The sequence below is a fragment of the Suncus etruscus genome, chromosome 1, assembly GCF_024139225.1.
Source record: "Suncus etruscus isolate mSunEtr1 chromosome 1, mSunEtr1.pri.cur, whole genome shotgun sequence".
Taxonomy (NCBI): Eukaryota; Metazoa; Chordata; class Mammalia; order Eulipotyphla; family Soricidae; genus Suncus; species Suncus etruscus.
In genome coordinates this window covers 96577798-96597919 of record NC_064848.1, presented here as the reverse complement: position 1 = coordinate 96597919, position 20122 = coordinate 96577798, and the positions used below count along the sequence as shown (strand labels likewise).

The following is a 20122-nucleotide window of genomic DNA, read 5'->3' as shown; positions in this document are numbered from 1 at the left end:
TTAAAAAAGCTGACCCAGGTGAAATGGGATAGACATTTAAAAAATATAAAGCTGCTGAAATGCCATTGCAAGGAGTGCAGCCTGATGATCGGCTGTGGCTTTTGAGACCAACACAACTCAGAAGTGTCTGAAAAGCTTCATGATCAGAGACTAGCCAAGCCCAGAAGTATCTGGGAAGCTGCATGCTTGGAGGGGCTGCAGCTAGACCATTGGCTGAGGCTTTTGAGACCAACCAGGCCCAGAAGTGTCTAGGATAGCTGCGTGAACAGCGGTTAGCTGGGAACATCCAAGGAGGGTGAAGTCAGAGGAGCCTGGCTGCTCCACTTCACTTCATGCTCATGAAGTGAATGAACCTCAACCATAACACATAGCAAAACACCAATGAGTGTGACAATGGGGAAACAAGCAGGCCAATACTAGGCATAGAGATGTAGATGGCAGCTCTGATGACCCCAAAAGGGCCAACCACCTAGTTAGCCTCTCAAGGAGTTTAGAGAAGAAATATGGAAGATGTTCATCCAGAACTCAAAGCATAGATTGAGCTGAATGAACCACGAATAAGAATCAAGAGTATAATGAATATAGAAATCAGAAACACCAAACAGAAATAACAGGTCTGAAAAAACTCAGTAGATGAAATGAAAACCTCAATGGAAAGTCTCTCAAACAAAGTAACAGCAGCTGAGGATAGAACCAGTGAGTTGGAAGATGAGATGCATAACAACTTCATCACTACAGAAGAGATTGGAAAGGACCTTAAAAATAATTAGACAATGACAAAGATCCTCCAAAGAATGTGAACAGATGAAAATAAAAGTCTTTGATAAACTCAACAAAACAAGAATTACTTTTAATCCCAGATACCCAAGAAAAATCTCCAGGTAAGAATCACATCAAGGACATAATTGCAGAGAAACTACCAGAGCTAAATACTGCATGCAACCAAATTCTACATGTCTCAAGAATACCAGCTATAAGGAATCTGAAGAACAGCATCCCAAGACATATCATTGGTCACAATGACAAATCCACAATGACAAATAAGGATAGAATACTAAAAGCAGCATGATCAAAAAGGGAAATTACATTTAAGGGATCATCCTTGAGATTTACAGTAGACCTGTTACAAGAAACCTTCGAGGCCAGAAGGCAGTGGTGGGACATAGTGACAAAACTCAATAAATAAATGCACATCAAGCTATATATACTTCCTTCAATCCTGAAAGTGAGTCTGGCTGTGTGCAGGATTATAGACGAAGCATTTCATTTCATTTGAATTTTGTCACTACTTCTGGCTTGAGGGTTTCTTGTGGCAGGTCTGCTGTAAAATCTTTATTTTTTTTTTTTTGTAGGAAAAAAAGTTCTTTATTACAATCATCTTTGTCATCCTGAGGGATAAAAGGAGACCCTCCACCAGTGGAAAGAGCCTCGGGTTCAGCACCTGCCTAATGGAAATCTGAGCTGGAAAGGCCAGGTCTGAGCACGATGCTTTCTGTCCTGTGCTAAGTCCAGTTTTTCTGCACCTGCTGGATTTCTCGATGTTGATCCAGGAGCTGCGTGTTCTCCTTCTGTCTCCACTTAGGCAACTCCAGCTCTGTCGGGTCCTCCAGCTGCACTTGCAGCTCTTCTTGCTGGCCGGGCCCAACCCCGATGAGAGTGAGGGCCATGCAGCAGTAACCGGACAACTCCACCTCGGCCACCATGAGCAGGGAGGGGATCCATGGCTGTGTCGTAGATCTGCGTGGGGTTGAAAGGACAGTTTGCTCACGGGGGTCCTGGGCCGGCAGCCAGGACTCGGCAGCCCGAGTGGCAGTTGGTGATGAGCCGGCGGCCTCCGTTGGCCCACAGTGAGGGCCACAGCAAGCAGGAGGCCCAGGGAGCAGGCTGCCGACAGCAGCAGGTTGGCCAGGGCAACACCCAGTAGAGCTCAGTGCAGTGGTGGGCGGAGAAGGTTCCTGGACGACAGGAGGGCCACGAGCCCATAGAGATTACGTTGGTGTAGCATACTCAGATATGACAGCGCCGCTGGGGTCTGCCACGTGCTGCAGGACTTGTCCTGTATAGCAGGACGCCCAGCATTAGGTTCAGGTGGCTCAGCAGGAGCAGTACAAGCCCCCACAAGCATGAGTTTGCAAAGGCCCCGGCCACGTCTGCAAAGCACGAGCATGCCTGAACCAAGGTCAAGACTGAGGTGGCGGGAGGGCCAGATGGCCATGGCAAGGCGGCCACCCAGACCTTGGGGCTGGGGAGAGGGGCCTGCAGGCCGGCCTTACCAAACGTGCAGAGGTGCAGCTCCTCATCCCGTTTCCCTCTGTGCAGGTGCCTCCGCCACCACTGGGCAGCTTTCTCTGCTGTAAATCTTAAGGATGCAGATCAAAACAACAACGAGGTACCATCTGACGCCACAGAGACTGGCACATGTCACAAAGAACAAGAACAATCAGTGCTGGCGGGATGTGGAGAGAAAGGAACTTCCATTCATTGCTGGTGGGAATGCTGCCTAGTCGAGCCTTTATGGAAACAATATGGAGATTCCTCCCAAAACTGGAAATTGAGCTCCCATATGATCCAGCTATACCTAGGGATATACCCTAGGAACACAAAAACACAATACAAAAGTGCCTCCTGCACACCTATATTCCTTGCAGCACTATTTACAATAGCCATTTGAATTATTAAATGTCTTAGTGTTGTCTGTTATGTTCTATTATGTTTGGCAAATTCTTTTTTCTTTTGGATTTGTAGAGAAGCCTCTTTCCCCAGGGTGGGAAAGTTCTTTGCTCTTATCTCCCTCACTACTAATTCCCCTTTCCCGTTTTCTTCCCCTTCTGGAATTATTCTCCTGTCTTTGTTCATTAAGTACCTTACATTTTCTTTTTTTTTAATTTATTTTTACTTTTAATTTATTTACTTTTATAAATTTATTTACTTTTAATTTATTTATTTTTAATTATCTTTATTTAAACACCGTGATTACAAATATGATTGTAGTTGTATGATAACAGTCATGTAAAGAACATCCCCCTTCACCAGTACAAGATTCCTACCACCAATTTCCCAGATCTCCCTCCTCCCCACCCCACCCACACCTGTACTCAAGACAGGCTTTCTATTTCCCTCATTCATTCACATTGTTATGATAGTTTTCAGTGTAGTTATTTCTCTAACTGCACTCATCACTCTATATGGTGAGCTTCATGTCATGAGCTGCACCTACATGGGAAGATGGGAGAAAATAAGAGTTGGGACTGAGGCAGTAAAAGATTAGAAATGAGCTTTGTAAGGGCAGTATCAAGGTCACAATACAAGATGGATATTATGCATATATAAACTGTATGCATTCAATATTATCAATAGGAGACCAAGGAGAAAAAATTTCCAGTGACTGTCGCATGCTATCTCTCCAGCCCCATGCTCTCTTGCATGTAGGTAAATTAAATGCATTATTCCTGGCACTAACTACTTGCTCCCTATGACAGGATTATTGCCAGATTACAAACCTAGGCATGTAGACTTACTTGCCATGACTCTGATTTGAGCTGAATCCAGGGGAAAGAGAACCTATTAAAAGAGGCATTTGGGGTCCAGGCACGAGCATTACAGTTGTGATCATTTGTAATCTTCAGTTCTCATTTTGATTTCGGGGTTTTTATACCATTTCCTAGAGTACCAAGACCAAGTCCCTGGATCAAAAATTGGTTGGCAACTTGAACCTCTTCCAACCTGGTGTTTAAATATACCTCAGAAATTATTACTTTGGTGTTCCTCAAAAGTGCTTTATTGGTGAAAAAATTATTAAATTATAAATATCAACTGACTCACTATAAAACAATTATAACAACAATAAATAAAAATAATAATGCAGGGCTGGAGAGATAGTATGCGGTAAAGGCGTTTGCCTTGCATGCAGGTGGTCAGTGGTTCAAATCCCGGCATCCATATGGTCCCCCAAGCCTGCCAGGAGCGATTTCTGAGCATAGAGTCAGGAGTAACCCCTGAGCACTGCCAGATGTGACCCAAAAATCAAAAAAAAAATAATGCATACTTAAATAGATTTGGCCTATTAAATATGATATGATTTACATGGGATAAAATAAATTTCTATAAAGAAAGAATAATCTGAAAACTATGTATCACAGAACTGAAAATTAAGTAGAGAAATATTAATGAAATCAGTGCTAAATATCAAGTAGCAAATTACAATGCCTGATGAGAGCAGTCAGTTGTAAGCCCTAAGCAAATTTGATGTGGCTCCTAAATAAAAACAAAGAAAGTTCAAGTTGACTAATAAATTCCGTGTCAGGTATGCAATTTTATAAAGTCAATATTCTATTTTAGAGAATTATATTACTCAAAAATGCAATGTAAGTTTTTTTTATTTTATTAAACCATTGTGAATTACAATGTCATTCATAGTTGGGTTTCAGACATACAATTAATCAGGGCCAATCCCAACACAAGAGTCCATCTTCCATTACCAATATTCCCAGGTGCATCCCATAACAATCCCCTGGGACCCCCCCCCCCACAGCCTACCAGTATAACAAGGAGCAAACATTTATCCCTTGACCCCCAAAGAGCAAACTTTTAAGAGAAAATTGGTATATTATGGTCACTGGCATAGACTTTTTTTTTATAACAAACTTAACTTTTTAATGAATGAAAATTATATGGCATTGTGACTGATTAAGAGTTTCTCGAGTTTCTTTTTTTTAATCCCTCGCTGACACCCCAATTTTAAACTTACAATTAAAGAACGATAAAAGAGAACCCATGTACAATTACTTTGTCCCCCAAGACCCCAGGTTGCAGTACATTATAAATTTTCCTGGAGGTACACTAAGCAATCTAAAGCCATAAAATTTATGTAACTCCTTAAACTTGAAGACATAGTAGTTTTTTACATTCCCATGCACTGGCATATGAGTTCAAGTCAAACTCAAATGTTTAAGTGAGTTTTTTTTAAAGGTTTAGAGTCAAAGGAGCACAGTAAAAACGGTGTTAGAGTAGCAATTATCATTTGCATAGGCCCACCAAAGTATGGGGGACATGGAAAAGAAAAACCTTGGCCTAAATACAAGGAGACACTATCCCTGAAGTTTCCTGACATAAGACCAATTCTAGGCTCCAGGCAAACTAGTTTGTCCAATCCAGGTCATTGTCTGTAGTGCCAGTACAGTTTTATTTTTCACAGTCTCTGTTGTTGGTATCATGTTTCTGTATTGAAGATCCTGGAATCTATATATCCTACATTGAAGTCAGGATGGTGCAGAGCATCGTCTAATTTCAACTCACAATTAAAGGGCAATGCAGAAAGCCCTGTCCAGTATGCAGGTCGTTGTTTAAATCTTCGCAGTGTTAAGGGAAGACTCTTTTGAGTAAATCTATGTCAGAGCAGCAGTAGGATCTTCCCTGGTAGAGGATTGCTTCCAGGTGATGTCATAGACAACTTTGGATGTTTCATAGATAGCTTTCCTGGTTCGGGGTGAATGGAGAATGCCCAAACCTCTAAGGCCTGTGCCAGGTCATCATGTCAGTGTTCAGAGTGTAAGGTCCCATTGCACCACAAGATTTGTGTGTTCTTATCTCTATTAGATAAGAACTTATTTGTATGTATAGTATTTTCCATTTTAATGTGCCTATGCAAACAAGGAATAATGCCACATGGCGTTATCAGCGCATATGGGGGTCGCAAGAACAAGTCCAACAGTCCCCGTGACCTGGTTCAAACATAAGCATTAAACTTAGGGACCCTTTCACCAAAATTCTTTATTGAACAGTTCACAAAGAGAAAAAAAGATAAAATGTGGGGAAAATAAACAATTTAACTAAGACAGTGGACAAAATTGTCACCATTTAAGGGGATATCCAATAATAGTTATAGTGGTTGAGGGAAATTTAAGTTTTTTTTTTGAGTACCTACCTTGCCAGGTCCATAAAACAGGAAAAAATTAGCAATAATTGCACAAGTGAAAAATTACATAAATGTGAATGTATTGGTAGGAAAAATAAATATTAATAAACACAACTGTATATTCAACAGATGTAATATTAAATATAACTAATTCAATTATATTCTCACAATTTTTAATTAAAAATTTTAAAATTATTTTATTTTTATTTTTTATTTTCTTTATTTTTATTTATTTTATTATTATTTTACAATATTTTATTTAAGCACCTTGCTTACAAACATGATTGTGGTTGGGTTTCAGTCATATAAGAGGACACCCCACATCACCAGTGCAACATTCCCACCACCAATGTCCCAAATATCCCTCCTCCCCACCCCGCCCCCACCTGTACTCTAGACAGGCTTTCTATATCCCTCATACATCCTCATATCTCTAAACTCATCACTCTCTATGGTGATATTCATGAAGAGGGCTGTAACTTCCAGCCCTCCTCTATTTTGTCTCTGAAAATTATTGCAAGAATGTCTTTCATTTTTCTTAAAACCCGTAGATGAGTGAGACCATTCTGCATCTCTCTCTCTCTCTGACTTATTTCACTCAGCATAATAGATTCCGTGTACATCCATGTATAGGAAAATTTCATGACTTCATCTCTCCTGATGGCTGCATAATACTCCATTGTGTATATGTACCACAGTTTCTTTAGCCATTCATCTGTTAAAGGGCATCTTGGTTGTTTCCAGATTCTTGCTATGGTAAATAGTGCTTCAATGAATATAGGTGTAAGGAAGGAATTTTTGTATTGTATTTTTGTGTTCCTAGGGTATATTCCTAGGAGTAGTATAGCTGATCATATGGGAGCTCAATTTTCAGTTTTTGAAGGAATCTCCATATTGCTTTCCATAAAGGTTGGACTAGACAGCATTCCCATCAACAGTGGATAAGAGTTCCTTTCTCTCCACAACCTGCCAACACTGCTTCTTCTCATTCTTTGTGATGTGTGCTAATGTCTGTGGTGTGAGGTGGTACCTCATAGTTGTTTTCATTTGCATCTTCCTGATGATTAGTGATGTGGAGCATTTTTCATATGCCTTTTGGCCATTTGTATTTCTTCTTTATCAAAGTGTCTGTCCATTTCTTCTCCCCATTTTTTGATGGGATTAGATTTTTTTCTTGTAAAGTTCTGTAAGTGCCTTATATATTTTGGATATTAGCCCATTATCTGATGGGTATTGGGTGAATAGTTTCTCCCAACCAGTGGGTGGATCTTGTATCCTGGGCACTATTTACTTCAAGGTACAGAAGCTTCTCAGCTTACTATATTCCCATCTGTTAATTTCTGCTTTCACTTGTTTGAAGAGTGCAGTTTCCTCCTTGAAGATGCCTTTAATCTCAATGTCATGGAGTGTTTTACCTACGTATTGTTCTATGTACCTTATGGTATCAGGTCTGATATCCAGGTCTTTAATCCATTTGGATTTTACCTTCGTACATGATGTTAGCTGGGGGTCTAAGTTTGCTTTTTTTTTTTTTTTTTTTTTTTTTGGTTTTTGGGCCACACCCGTTTGACGCTCAGGGGTTACTCCTGGCTATGTGTTCAGAAATCGCCCCTGGCTTGGGGGGACCATATGGGATGCCGGGGGATCGAACCGCGGTCCTTCCTTGGCTAGCGCTTGCAAGGCAGACACCTTACCTCCAGCGCCACCTACCCGGCCCCCTAAGTTTGCTTTTTTGCAAGTGACTAGCCAGTTGTGCCAACACCACTTGTTAAAGAGGCTTTCTTTGTTCCATTTAGGACTTCTTGTTCCTTTATCAAAGATTAGGTGATTGTATGTCTGGGGAACATTCTCTGAACATTCAAGCCTATTCCACTGATCTGAGGGTCTGTCTTTATTCCAATACCATGCTGTTTTGATAACTATTGCTTTGTAATACAGTTTAAAGTTGGGAAAAGTAATGCCTCCCATATTCTTTTTTTCAATGATTGCTTTAGTTATTAGAGGGTGTTTATTGTTCCAAATGAATTTCAAAAGTATTTGATCCACTTCTTTGAAGAATGTCATGGGTATCTTTAGAGTAATCACGTTAAATCTGTACAATGCTTTGGGGAGTATTGCCATTTTAATGCTGTTAATCCTCCAATCCATGAGCAGGGTATGTGTTTCCATTTCCGTGTGTCCTCTCTTATTTCTTAGAGCAGAGTTTTATAGATTTCTTTGTATAGGTCCTTCACATCTTTAGTCAAGTTGACTCCAAGATATTTGAGTTTCTGTGGCACTAATGTGAATGGGGTTGTTTTTTAATGTCTATTTCTTCCCTATTATTATTGGTTTATAAAAGGCCATTAATTTTTTTTTTACTTTTTTTTTATTGTGACTGAAGTTCATTATACAAAATTATTTACAGTACATAGTGACAATGAATGAAGGGCTTTCCCACCACCAATGTTGTCCTCCCTCCACTCCTGTTCCCAGCTTGTCTCCCACCTATCCCTCCTTCCCCCCCCACCCCCCAGAATCCTAGTGTAACTGGTCTCCACCTTACAGCTTGTTATAGGTTGGGTATCTATTCTGTTTGGTGTTCCGGTCTGGTCATTTTTATTTACACTACATGTTCATATGACTGGTCCTGGTATCATTATTTTCCCCCCTCAATTTATGATGCTGAATGAATCAAGTTATGCTATTCTGTTGGAGATAAAAAGGTTAAGGAAAAGAGAAGAAAAAATTTGTTATCAACTATTAAAATAGAAAAAAAAATCAGGGGGTGGAGACATAGCATGGAGGTAAGGTGTTTGCCTTTCATGCAGAAGGTCATCGGTTCGAATCCCGGCGTCCCATATGGTCCCCCGTGCCTGCCAGGAGCAATTTCTGAGCATGGAGCCAGGAGTAACTCCTGAGCACTGCTGGGTGTGACCCAAAAACCAAAAAAAAAAAAAAGAAAAGAAAAAAAAATCACCGAATAATATCCACCAAAGTTAAAAAATAAAAAAAAGAAAATAGTGGAAAAAAAACAGCAAAAAGAGAGATAAATTAATATAAAAGAAAATAAAGTGGGCCCGGAGAGATAGCACAGCGGCGTTTGCCTTGCAAGCAGCCGATCCAGGACCAAAGGTGGTTGGTTCGAATCCCGGTGTCCCATATGGTCCCATGTGCCTGCCAGGAGCTATTTCTGAGCAGACAGCCAGGAGTAACCCCTGAGCAATGCCGGTGTGACCCAAAATTCAAAAAAAAAAAAAAAAGAAAGAAAAGAAAAGAAAGCAAAAACAAAACCAGAAAAAGTAGTGCAGTGGCAGGGGTTGGTGTTATCCCACCATTTTTTTTTTTTTTTTGTATAGGCACAGTAAGTATTGGGGAAGGAAGGAAATTCCTGTGGCCTAAGAGATTCAGGGTTTCTCTACTATTGAAGCATATTGTCATGGGAACAACCATTGGCTCCATACCTTATCATTACCATATCCCAGGGTTTTTTTTTTTGTTTTGTTTTGTTTTGTTTTGTGGTGTCAGGAACCTTTCCTCTCAGTTGTGGATGAGAAAATAAGGCCACTGTAGCACGCAATCTTGGTATTTGCGCATGTCGTAGGACAAGACCTAGGATAGAGTCTTTAAGGTTCTAGAGGTACTGTTCCAACATTATTGGTGTGTTCAGTTTTTTGTATCATGTGCTCCATGTTTTTGCTCATTCCCTAAGCCAAAGTCTAGGAAATTATGGCTCCAAAGGTTCTGCTCAGTCTCTGTTGTCAGAATTGGGCCTCTGCACTAAGAAATCTTGATTTTTGTAGGAGACCTGGGCTATAGCCTGGGGTAGGGTTTTCCTTAATGACCTCAAGGTACATTCTGCCCAGTCACAGTTGTCAAAGTCAGTTTTCTGTAGTTAGCGCTCTTATTTTTCATAGTTCAAAGGACGATACATCTTCTGATTTCCACTTAGTGTTAGGTGATGTGATAGGATCTCCTGGTCTTAGGTCAAGTTGTCATTTCCTCGCTGTCCTCGTTGTCATATTAACACTGGCACAAGTATATCTCCCAACGGAGCTTAGTTCCTGGCTTTGTTGCAGGGGGTTGTTTTAGTTCTATGTCTGGGATCTGGGATTTGAGAATGAACTAACACTGTCTAACTCGTGGAGACTGAGTTGTATCCACATGACATATGTCCAGAATGGGAGGCACCCTTATGTAAAAAGTGTGAGTTCTTATCCTTAGAAGATAAGATCTTGTGTCTGAGTCCAAAATTCCCCATTATTTACTGTGCCTATACTAAAACATATGGTGTCCTTTTGTATTGCTGGTGCTATTCTGGGTAAGGATGACAGGCTACACATACAATATATGTGGTGTGGTCTGAGCTTTTGTCCCAGGCAAGACGTTTTCTTAGATTTTGTACTAAACAGCACCAAAACTGGTGAGGGTAGAGAAAATATGTGTATATATATATAAATATAATATATAGATGAAATTGAGATATATAAGAAAAAAGAAAGGAAATTGAGAAAAAAAGTTATTTGAAGAAAGAAAGTAATGGGGGAGGCTATCTGTATGTTTAGGAATACATATCTTAAGATACATTATTATAAAGGTATTAAGCTTATGTAGGCAATATAGGCCTCTCAATTAGGTCTTCTGAGATATTCTTGTGGGGAGTGAAAGCCAAGGTACTTTTTCGTATCACAGACTTTGTGAGCAATTACTCCTCTCTTAGACCCCACCATGCTAGGAGCACCATCAGTTGTTACACTGACTAGTTTAACCCAGTCCAGCTTTAAACCATTCAGTTTGGCAAACATTTTCAAATATATCCACTCCTGTGGTTGTACCTTTGATACTTTGCAGTGCAGCAAGCTCTTCTGTGACTTCAAAATACTCATTTGCCCCACGCATATAAATGAGAAGTTGGGCAGAATAACGAACATCATTGCTTTTGTCGAGTGCCAAGGAAAAATAGCAAAGTTTCTTTGCAGAGTTTTGCAAATGGTGCAGCAAATTTTCTTCCAGAGTGTCACATGGGGATTTGTGTGTGATAAATTGGAATCATCACAAGTGGCCACTGACCATTGACCAATGACCACTGGCTATCATCTTTTCTGGACACCTGCAGTCTTCTGCGAGTGCAGTGCTCAGACATACTGTAGAGCAGGGGTCTTCAAACTACGGCCGGCGGGCCACATACGGCCTGCAGAGGAGCGCTGTTTGGTTGCCAAGATACCTGCCAGCATATACACAGTGTCACGGTTTCTCAGGGATGACGTCAACCGCCTCCACCCATAGCATGTTGTGCTGGGAGGGTGAGCGTGAGGGCGGTGTTGAGAGGGACACTGATGCGCCCTTGCGCCTGGCGCTTGGCGCGTGCGTTGCTAATGACGTCACTGGAGGGCGCCGGACACAGCGTGGCGAGGAGTACCACATGTGGGTGACTATATGATGTAAAAAGGTGCCTGCTCCACCCCAAGGCAACATGGTGTCTGTGTGCTGTGCCTGCCTGTCAGTGAGGTTTTCCTCCACTCCCTCCACTGCCAAAGCTCAGTCAAAAGTGCCATAGAAATAAATTTTTGCCAGATGGGGGGGTTCTGCCCGATTGGGCTGTGGGTGACTCATATGAAAATTCCCCTTTGGGGGTGGTGAGGCATTCAATGCTGAAATCAAAGTTAGGGGGTGGGCAGTGGTTGGGAGGTTAGGGGTTCGGTGCTGAATTGCCCATGTGGAAAATTAGGAGTTCGATGCTGAAGCATTTTAAAGGGGTTACATTGAAAATTTTATATGAATTTTGCAATTCCTTTTCAGTGTTCACATGCTGATTCTGAACATATCAATTTGGGCATTATATAGGGAGATATAACTGAACTATCAGGGACTGAGCTGGTCTGCTTAGAAAAGCCTGCAAGGGGTAAGTGTTCACATCAAGGACTAATGGGGGTTCATACACTGTGTGTATATATACACACATATTTGTATTTCACTAATATCAGTTTGGAATCCCTAGGAAACAATGATGTCAAGAAAAATTGACGGCGAGTGTAGGATATTTAAAGAACAGTGGACATAAGATTATGCGGTACAAAGAAAAAGCTGTGTGTCTGATATGCCAGAATATAGTTGCTCTGTTCAAAGAATACAATTTGCGATGCCACTATCAAACTCAACATAAAGATAAATATGATTGTTTGGTTGGAGAAGTGAGAAAAGATAAAATATTATAACTGAAACATACACTGACGACTCAGCAAAATACTTTTGTGAAGCAGACGCAGTTAAATACTTCCTCACTGTGGGCAAGTTTTCAAGTTGCCAAGCTAATAGTGAGCAATGGCAGACCATTTGTGGAGGGAGAATTTGTTAAAGAATGCCTTATTTCTGTTGCCAAAGAGATGTGTCCAGAGAAGGCTGATTTATTTAGTACAGTGAGCCTTTCAGGAGTTACAATGACACGAAGGATTGAAGAAATGGGAGAAATGGTAGGCTTGGTGAGAGAATGTCATAAAGCAGGCAGTTAGAGTAGGGGCTAGTCAATATGAAGGTCAGATTCACAAGACCACCAGAAATGGCAGGGAGAGGTAGTGAGAAGAAGCAGGATGATATCTACGGAGATGTCATCTTACCAGGAATGAAGCAATCCCACTTTCCTCAGGCCCTTAAATCATCCCCTTTATTATATTAATGAATTTACTTGTTTATATAACACAAATTATGAATCACTTGTATGATTGGCTAACTTTAATGTTATCACAAACATATTTTACATAATAAAATGTTTCTGTTTTAATATACATTATGTTTCAAAATATGTACATATCTAGTTAGAAATTTTTGTTTTGTTTTGTTTTTTGTTTTTGGGTCACACCTGGCAGTGCTCAGGGGTTACTCCTGCCTCTAGGCTCAGAAATCGCCCCTGGCAGGCACAGGGGACCATATGGGTTGCTGAGATTCGAACCACAGTTCTTCTTCATGAAAGGCAAACACCTTACCTCCATGCTATCTCTCTGGCCCCTAGTTAGAAATATTTTAAATGCATATGAAATATTGTTGTTTTTTTTTACAAAGGAAGGAAAGGAACATCTGTGTTTGAGGTGGAACAATAGGATTGTTCTGAATGTACCCATCTCATTGTGCTGTTTATTGCATTTCTGAAGGCTCCATAAAAGGGATGAAGGTCTCTTTCTATAACTTGGGAGTATAGTGACATTTTTGAGTGCAGTTGTGTAGAATTGCTCATTCCAAGCCTTTTTTCATTCTGTGCCAGAGACATAATATTGGATATTGTGGATTCAAATCCATTCTCATATGTTCCCAGAATATACTATCCCTTCAGCTGCCTCTGATTCTTGGTTGTAAACTGAATTCTATTCGTAATGTTATAATTTTCCACATTTGCTTTTCTGAAGTCATTGGTCTTCACTTTGTGGTATTTTAATTTTGAAAACACAAATGATATATTTATTAATCTCCCCATTTTGAGAAAGCTTGCCTAACATCTTTCAAAAATGTCTCTTGCTTTTTTCTTTACAGTCTCAAATCAGGAATGTAGAAAGTAGTCATGTATAGTTTTTACTTGCAGCAGGTGGTGCTGTGGTCTTATTTTTCACTGCTGTATTTGCTCCAGGGAACCTAGAGAAGGTGGCTATCTTACTGTGTCAGTGGAGAGAGTGAGGAATGTAAAGGGGGCCACCCCCTGTTGTTGGCAAGCTAGGAAAGAGTTTGTCCCACTGTTATATCTCATTTGGGGATCCCAGATCTTTATTAGCTGTCCATACACAGTAGCAGTACAGATTCCAAAGGGGTATAATGAGAAGAGTAGAATGTTTTCCTGATTGTCAGTCAGCTATTTTGCTTAATTTTGCTGGGCCAGGAGTATATATGCCTTCATACTTCTCTGTTCTCTACTCCCCTGGGCCTTGAAAGGCTGCTACTCTGGAGTTTCCACCCTGGTCCCCAGTGCCTCTTTCTCCTGTTGTTTCCACCCACCTCCCAACACACCTATGATAGAGCTCCCTGGTGTCATTTTCATAGCAGCCAGTCTTTCCTTCTGAGATGTGGAGGGTGCTTCAGGCTCACTTTGTACAACATGATTACCTTGGTGTGCTCCACCCAGCACTTACTTAATAGATTAATGAACAAAACCATCACAATGGTAGGTGAAATGTCTGTGTCTCTGCTTGCTGGCCTCTACCACATAGCTTTCCCTCCCCAGGGCTGACCTGACATTCATTTATCCTCACAGCTGACAGTGTGAGCAAGTATGTATAAGTGAATATTCAAGGGAACCCAGCCGGTGTCTAGTGGTAAAGGAGGATACATTTGTCCTCTCTGATTAGAGTCATCTGTTCTCCCTGGGAAGGGACATAGGCTAAAACTGAATTTGCTTTGTTTTCCCTAAACTTCTGCCAGCATCTTTCACAAACTGACAGCATGCTTTTGTGTTGTTTAATGATATCCCATATAAACACTGGCTTCTCTTTGTCATTAAGAGTAAGGCAGTGGGCTGCCTGCAGAATTGATGGTCTTAATAAATGCCCATTACTTTGGAAAACCTGATCTCAACTCTGGGAGAAATTGGATTCTGCGAGGTGCAGTACACTTAGAATGTGCTGTAAAACAGTGACTGAGTCTAACACCAGGAACTGGGAACCAAATTGCAAAAGGGATAGTGTTTCTCCAACACTGAGTGAGCTATAAAGTCTCTGCTTCCATTCTCTATGACTCAGGGTCTTGATGATTATAATAAAAGAATATTATAGCTCCACAATATGGGATGCAGAAGTATGGATGAAACCTTGTGGAATTTAAAAGAATACTCTGCCTTCTCAGACCAGTGACTCCGATGTGAATGAAGGTTTACATACTATAGACTAGCTGAGTCCTCTGAGGAACTGGCTGAAGTCAGGTAAATCTGAATATGCAATGCACCATCACTGCAAAGTGTTGCAGATATCTTACTTCACAATTCAATCTATAGATTAGAAAATATAAGATAAAATGATGAGGCAAGGGAAGTTGGATATCACTCAAGATCATTGCTATAGTGTATTGTGGGGAAAGATATCTCAATTCTCAGAGGGAATAATTAAGTTTGAACTATTTATAAATTCCATATATTATGATAAAAGAATAGCAGATGATTAGAATAGTAATGTGTAATATATTTCTGAAACAGTTAAATAGCTACGTATAAAATTAGATAAATGCAAGAAATATGCTTATGGGATTTAATGAGTTCTAAGAAATGTCCTTAATTATCTTTAAAGAAGATAATCTCAGTCACACTATTTGGTCAGTATCACATGGATTTAATAATTATATGAAAAACAGTATGGATTCTTTTATAAATATCCAATTCTAAAGAACAAGATCAATTCCATTCATTAACTTCATTTGTTAAATTAAAAAAATTATAGATATTATTTTCATTATTACAATATAAAACAAGCCACAAAACAAAAACAAAAGTATGTTTATGCTAAAGTTACTTTCTGTCCAGCTCGAAACATTGTGCCACTTTGATTTTTCTTCTTTGGATTTTGAAAGTTTTCATACCTTGAAGAAAACCAAAAAAGTAAAATATTTTAACAGCTCTTACATATTTTTAAGAATTGAACACTCCAACAGAAACAAAATAAAGGGACTCCATAAAGAGATAGAATTACAAATGGTACTGATGTCTCCAAAAATTGAATTCTGTTGCACAATTATATTATAAGTAGACAAACAAAGCCAGCAGATTTAGGAAGAGCCTTCTGCTATAATATAATGTTATTTTGGTTCTTAGGGCTACACCCGGCAATGCTCAGAGCTCACTGCTGACAGGCTCGAGGACCAAATGGGATGCCTGAAATTAAACCTAGATTGCAGTATGCAAGGCAAACACCCTACCTACTGTGCTATTGCTCTGGCCACTTATACAACTTTTAATCTGAAGATTTACTTGGCAATCTACACCTTTCCAAGTAGGGCCTCTATCCCTCTCCTTAGCTCAGGATATAACATGAGCCTCAAATGCCTGATTATACTTTGAATTTCATATTTCATATTTTTATGGAACACCTGTTCATCTGTCTTACATCATTTTAACTGTTAGACCAACTTAGAAGGAAACATCTTTCTGCCTGAATACTCAATGTGAGTCTCTGTTGGATCCTTGGCCTCTAGAAATAAAAATTCTGTTTGTTTTGGGGCTGATCCTGGGTCAGACTCATACCAGGCCAGCATCTTACTCACTGGATTATTTCTCTGGCTCCACAGGGTACAAATTATTGTGAGTCTTCTGGATTTCTGCCTGCAGGGACAAGTGGAAGAGTCCTTTCCCTGAATTTAGGTTAGCAGTGGGTGATATTTGTCTGAACTAGGTCCTCAAATACAGTTACTCTACCATAGACTGCTAATGAATGCTATGAATTTTCTTTGGATCCCTCTTCTCCCAAAGGTGGCTGCTGTTTTGTCATTAGGAGGAAAAATGGGGTAAAATGTGATCCAATAAGCTGGTGAAACTGCTCTACGGCCTTTAGGAGGTTCTGGTTCTAAACAGACCAGCATCTGCTCAGACAGGCTTTTTGCTGTGCACACATGTTAAAAATAAATAAATAAATAAAACAAAACAAAACAAAACAAAACATCTCTCAGTGTTGTATTTTAAGAGCAGTAAGAATCTCTCTGTAAAGTGAATCGGTTGTTTGGTATTTGGTGGCCAGCTCAATAGGTTCAAAATCTAAGATTCTACGTGACATGGAAGCATCTCTTTTGGATGTCAGCTCTCAGAGGAGATTTGTCCAACAATCTTGGTCATCTTTGTAATGTGGAAAAATCCATTTTAATATTGCTTCTGGCCTGTTGTCACTAATTCATGGACTTATAACTGCTGGAGTCTCACCTTCTTGTGGGAAACTGGACATTCTTATAGTCCATGACAACAAAGCTCTTAGCCTAAGAAAAAACTTCAATTGGAGTAATAGTACAGTGGGTAAGCACTTGCCTTGCATGTGGCCTACCTAGATTTGATCCCCAGCACCACATACAGTCTTGCCAACATCCATCAGGAGTGATCTCCCCTCCAAAAAATAGAAAATCCAAGGTCCAAACTGTGGGGAACACTTCATGCATCTGTGGTTAAGTCCAAAACCATGGTCCAAGTTGCTCTTAAAATTTTTAAGTTCATTCATTGTAAGTTCAAATGCATCAAATGAATTGAATAATAAAAATTCTTTTGTTACTTTGATTGTCTGTGCTGAGGTTTTAGACCATACATAGTGTTGTGGCCCTATGCTAGGCAAGCTCCTTAACCTATGTATCTGCATTGCCTACCAATTCCTAAACAAAAAATATCAATTGGTTTTAAATAGTCAGCAATATTACCCGTGACTTTAAAGAGGAGCTTTCAGAAGTGTATTACTGTCATCAATAATAATGACAGCTCTAATATCTATACTCAAATCAAAATATGCTACTTACAACTCAGTAAAATTCTTAAAGTCATCTTCACTGATGGATGGTCTTGTGTGACTGAGTGCAGTCATTAAATGACACTGACTAATACTCAGACTGGCTTTTGGTCCTGGTTGCCTCATGGAGTCATCCTCCTTAAATAAAAAAGAAAATGATAAAAAGTTAATGTGAGGATGTGATTGAAATTTTAAAATTTCAGTCCAAGAGTTATTTCCTTCCATCTTTTCCAATAGACTTTTCCATTCTCTTTCTCATAAAGGCACTATGTAAAAGTAGAAAAGATGACCATTTTATTGGTGTTTTAATCACTTGATGCATACACCTCATTTATATATCAAATAATTACATATCAACATGGGAAAGAAATTAAAATTTTATGATTAAAATAAGGAGGAAAAAACGTCATACTCCACTTTGGCTCCGGTATCTGCCTTTGATAATACTGATATCAGCTCTAAGTTGATCTCTTTGTTCTGGTGTAAGTTCCTGGTAACCATCTTGTGAGGCTGTTCTAAATAATGGAGGCTGTGAAAACAGCTGATCTTTGCCAGAAAGTCCAGACAACTCCTGAGTTATGGAGCTTTGTGCAGAAAAGCACTGTGAGCTCTGTAAGATTAAGTATAATAATGAGAGAAGAAAGGAGAGAAAGAAAGAAAAATGTTTTATCAAAGAGGAAAATTCACAATACAATAAAATATAGTAAGACTTATTAACTGAAATTAAGCAAGTTTAAAATATAATGACATTGTAGACATCCATTCATATCTATGTTGGAATACTGCCATAACATGGAGATTTTAAATGGAACCTAAGGATAGGTCCAAATGGATTGTAATCTTAGTTTTCAGCAACTAGCATTATCAGAGTTCTGGAATATTTCTAAGTAAAAATTAAGAAATAGAGGGTATAGAGAAATAGTAAAGAGGTTAGGATGCTTGTCTTGCATGTGGCTACCTCAGGCTCAATCCTTGGGCCCCCGTATGTTCCCTTGAACCTTTTGAGTAATACTAAGCATTGCTAGATATGGTCCAAAAACTAACCAAAAAAAAAAAATAGGATGTAGAATTAAAGACTAGAAATAAAACAATAGATTAGTATTGTTGAAAATACAACATATATCTATAAAAATAAAATTTGGCCGGAGGTGAACTGGGGTCAGTTGCATGCAAGGTAAGCATTTCACCTGCTGAACTATCTCTCTGTGATCCTTTTCATATATATCTGTATATGTGTATAATTTTTGTATGTGTGTAATTTAAAAAAACATGAAGGCTTATAAAAATTTATTATAAAGTGACAATAAATCACTGTCATTTGTTGCTATATATGTTATCATTTTAATTAAGTAAAGATATTCCACATTTAATCTAAATGTTTTCTTTATGAAACATTACATTTTTGCTGTACTATATTTTCCATCAAAAGTATTGTCCAGATTAATGTTTCTCAGGTAGGGGCTATCTAGCTACTAGAGATGCTTTTAAAATGACTGATGAAAGTAGCTAATAAGTGAAATTATGGCACTGGCTACTTGGGCACTCTTACTGACCAGTTCTACTCTATAATTTGTAATAAGTAATGAAAATTATGAGGGAATAAGACCATTTTTACCAACCAAACCAGAAAGGCCACATAGGACTGGCTAGGAGATAAATCAGTGTCCAACTTTACACCAAAAGTACAGCTTAATAATTTCAAAACTATACAGTAATGCCTAGACAAGATACCAAATCAGAGGAGGTTCCATTTCCAAGTTCTGATTCATATGAGCTTCCAAAGTAAAGCCGGTACATGTTGAATTTGGATTCATCTGGCAACAAATCAGACATTTCTAGAGAAACAAGTGATTGCTCTAAGCCACATTCTCCATCTCCAGCTGAATCATCAGAGCCACTGCTGTGTGTCAGAAAAACCATTGAGGACAAACTCAGGTCACTGTCAGAGCTGGAACCACCATCCTAAAACAGGAAAAGACAGACAACTCTGAAGTCAGAAATAATCCATAAACCAGAAGTAAACAACACAGGAAAGAATTTAAACAGACCACAACAAAAAGAAACTCAAGGAATTTTAAAAAAGAAAGTTCTTATTCTCTAATGGCCCCATTAAGGAAGAGATGGGAGTAATGGTTTGACAATAAATCCCTGAAAATTCTGTAACAATAATTAGGACTCAGACCTCTGGCTTTTATTTTGAAGTCCAACCTTTCCATTTAAGCTTTTTACTGTAGAAATATGAATCAACCATACTTTATAGCGGGCTTTATCATTATAAAGAATTTCTGTCATTTTTTGGGGGGAGGGTATAAATTTCACTTTTTGGAGTAACCAGTCTTGGTTTTTTCATAATCAGGAGGGCTTCTTATTTTCATGTTTAATCCATCTGGCGGGTAGAACCTCTGGATTAGCTCCTACCACTACCTGTTCTCCACTCTAGGGATAGTCCTACTCTTCCCAATAAAGACCATGGGACAGAGAGGTTTCCAGGGCTTGTTCCACAACTTGCCTGTCTACCAGTACAGAATGTTCTGCTTGCGGCTAGCTTGTGGTGAATATTCCTGAATCTATTTTATCTCCCTAACTTGGTGTGGATTATTTACTGTGTCAGTGTTGCTTCCAGACCCACATTCATTGGGGTGTGAGGATTTCTCTTCATTCACTGATTTGCCAAATATGTGAGTTAGGAACTTAAGGCCCTACAAGGAATATCCAATACATGTAAATGAGAAGGACTCAAAATTCTTTGATAATGTATATTATAAATGCTGTGGAATACAGTTCA

The 20122-nt window shown here is 39.3% G+C and overlaps 1 protein-coding gene and 1 pseudogene across 1 annotated transcript in view; both read right to left on the bottom strand.

The window, feature by feature from the left end:
- Window positions 1-1502: 1502 nt before the first annotated feature.
- On the bottom strand, window positions 1503-11036 carry LOC126012866 (keratinocyte-associated protein 3-like; annotated as a pseudogene).
- Window positions 11037-15194: 4158 nt separating this feature from the next.
- Window positions 15195-20122, bottom strand: part of PEX1 (peroxisomal biogenesis factor 1) — a 47909-nt gene continuing 42981 nt past the window's right edge. The window contains exons 21-24 of the mRNA XM_049768861.1: window positions 19069-19299; window positions 17750-17947; window positions 17348-17475; window positions 15195-15439 (exon numbers count right to left, since the gene is read on the bottom strand). Coding sequence (XP_049624818.1) covers window positions 15358-15439; window positions 17348-17475; window positions 17750-17947; window positions 19069-19299 — 639 coding nt within the window. The 3' untranslated portion in view covers window positions 15195-15357. The remainder of the gene's footprint in view (window positions 15440-17347; window positions 17476-17749; window positions 17948-19068; window positions 19300-20122) is intronic.